This window comes from Austrofundulus limnaeus, unplaced genomic scaffold, assembly GCF_001266775.1.
Source record: "Austrofundulus limnaeus strain Quisiro unplaced genomic scaffold, Austrofundulus_limnaeus-1.0 Scaffold1803, whole genome shotgun sequence".
NCBI classification, from domain to species: Eukaryota; Metazoa; Chordata; class Actinopteri; order Cyprinodontiformes; family Rivulidae; genus Austrofundulus; species Austrofundulus limnaeus.
Window position 1 is genome coordinate 44,092 of NW_013954205.1, and position 2,855 is coordinate 46,946.

The 2,855-nt window shown below is 41.4% G+C and overlaps 1 protein-coding gene across 1 annotated transcript; it reads right to left on the reverse strand.

Annotated features, from left to right (window-relative positions):
• Positions 1-1,787: 1,787 nt before the first annotated feature.
• On the reverse strand, positions 1,788-2,849 carry LOC106536401 (protein NLRC3-like; the record flags this gene model as incomplete). Its single annotated transcript, XM_014033674.1, has 1 exon — positions 1,788-2,849. A coding segment is annotated over one exon (971 nt), but the record flags the coding sequence as incomplete, so codon positions are not given.
• Between the last annotated feature and the right edge of the window lie 6 nt (positions 2,850-2,855).

Here is a 2,855-nt window from a genome sequence, read left to right on the forward strand (position 1 = left end):
TTTCACCTGCTTAGAAAAGAATGAAATATTAATTGTGTTATATTGAGAGCTCATTTATTGTTTGATCATTGTAATCACTTATTAATCACTCAATATTATCCTCCTAATAAAAGTCAGTTAGTCTTTAACTGGCCAAAATAAAATTACGGCTCTTTGTGTGTTTTCTGTGTGTATTTTGATGACTGAACTATTTTGAACAACTTGGGGTTCAAGAACTCACAGATTGCTCTTAATTAAAATCATGGTTGTGATTTTAATGAGGAGTATATCTACAATGCCAAACAGCAACACTAAACACACAGCACATCACACTACCATCGTCTGCAGATTTGTGATGAACAGTAGGGACAGAAGTTTCCTTCGGTTGAAAGTACTGATAGAAGTTTTCAAAGTAGTCCATTGTGAAATTATTTGCACAAACTACAACTTTCTTTCAAAAWTAAAAGTAAACCACGCATCTCTGTTCTCCATGACTGTTATAAAAACAGCAGAACAAACACAGCCACCCTGTGAAGAAGTRAGCACAGTCTCCGCTTGGGTTACCAGGTGGGGGGCTGGACTCACCTTGGTGTTGCTAGGTTACCAGGATTGTGATGTCACAATCTACAGGTTTTTGAAACAGATCATTTTTTGATACAAACACAAAAAWTATATTTTTGCTGGTTTTTCCTGGTTTTCATCTGCCTCTTTGGTGAAAACCTTTCCTTCAAGCAAATGCCCCCCAAAAGCTTCACAATGCCCCCTATATTGCTTCCAGCAACCCTGTAGTACTCTAAAGTTTCCTCAGGGGGCAGTACTGACACTGTTGAGATACACTATTGTAAATGAAAAATGCAATTATGGGGAAATAAACTATATAAAAACATGTATTTTTCTTTCTTCCTGTAGAAAATGACACCTGGACCAGTCAGTCTGTATTTCCCTGTCTCTTTCCTGTCCCCCAAACTGGGCTGGTCGAGGCAGATGGCCATACGTCTTGAGCCTGGTTCGGCTGGAGGTTTCTTCCTCTTAAAAGGGAGTTTTTCTTTTCCACTGTTGCCAATTTTTAATGGGAGACTGTGATGGAGTAACAATTCAACCCAACCTGTTGGCTACCTTTATTTGGTAACTTAACAATTGACTTTTATATGTTTTTGTACAGTGCCCTGAGACAACATTYGTGTGACTTGTTTGAATACTAAAGGGAACAGTGTTAGACTTGGTTTTATCCTTGTGTCTATTAGTTATGATGCCCGCACGTGAAGTAGGGGTCATATTGTTTTTGTACTGTTTATTTTATTTTATTTTATTTTTTCTGAGACTTTTGGTCAACCGTAGTAGGGAAACAGCTGCACCAATCAACATGAAATTTGGTAGGAATGTTGATGTGTCTGACCTACACTGCACCAGCCAACGGTTTTACAATAGACTCCATATTTGAGTAGGAGGCTAAATCTGACAAGATAGAACTTGAYGCTAACCATTGCTGGACGGAAGTATGGACAGACAGATGCAGAGCGTTTCTATGTCCCCTGCCTCAACAACAGAGGACAAAAAGGGAGTGTCTAATATTTCAAAAATAATTTTACATAGAAGCTTCAAAAATTTTTGTTGTTGGCTATCCATCAGGCTCACCATTGAACACCACCCACCCCCACCTCATCCAAAATAATGAATATGTTTTGGTAACCTCTGAGTTCTTGTGCATTGGTGGTTTGYGTACGTGCAGGGGGTCATTTATGTTACTACAATGGAGTATCTAGTTTTAAATTCAAGTGATGCTRTTTATAGTGAGTTATAGGTTTAATGTGAAGCAGTGTCACATGTGGCCTTCACATGAAGTCAGACAATTTAAACAAGATRAAAACTATGATCATCATTGTCATCATCATCATGGACTTACTGAGCCTTTCTGCAGTTCCTCACAGCTGGGATCAGCCTCCATCGTCCCTTCTCTGATGTGTTGTACTTCTTCAGGTCCAACTCATCCAGAACCTCCTCTGACATCTGCAGCATGTGGGCCAGAGCTGWGCAGTGGATCTCTGAGAGGTTCTTCTCTGATCTGTTCTCTGACTTCAGGAACTCCTGGATGTCCTGATGAACTGAGAGCTCCTTCATCTCCATCAAGCAGTGGAAGATGTTGATGCTTCTGTCTGGAGAGACTGAAGTTGTGTTCATCTCCTTCAGGTTCTTTATGACTCTCTGGATGGTTTCGGGACTGATCTCTATCTGACCCAGCAGACCTCCTAAGACTTTCTGGTTAGACCCCACAGAGAGGCCATGAAGGAAGCGAACAAACAGGTCCATGTGGCCATTTTTACTTTGGAGGGATTTCTCCAAGACTTCCATCAGAAAGACACTCAGGGATGTTGTGCTTCTGAGATTGGATGGTTCTTCCTTTGAAGTTTGATTTTTCATTTTAAACCATGTGAAAATCTCTGAAAAAAACTTTGGTTTTGTGTCCATGTGTTTGTTCTTCAGGAAGCCCTTCAGAACTGTTGTGTTCCTGTTGGTGAAACAGTGGAACTGGTAGATTGCAGCCAGAAACTCCTGAACACTTAGATGAACAAAGCAGTAGACTGGTTTCTGGAAGATCACACTCTCTCTTTTGAAGATCTCTGTACAAACTCCTGAGTACACCGAGGCCTCTGTGACATCAAGACCACACTGCTCCAGGTCTTCTTGGTAGAACATGATGTTTCCTTCCTCCAGATGTTCAAAGGCCAGCCTCCCCAGCTTCAGAAGAACTTCCCTGTCGGCCTCTGTCAGCTCCTGTGGACCGGTCTCAGGTCCATGGTAATTGTTCTTCTTCCTGGTGGTCTGGACCAGCAGGAAGTGTGAGTACATGTCAGTCATGGTCTTGGGCAGCTCTTCTC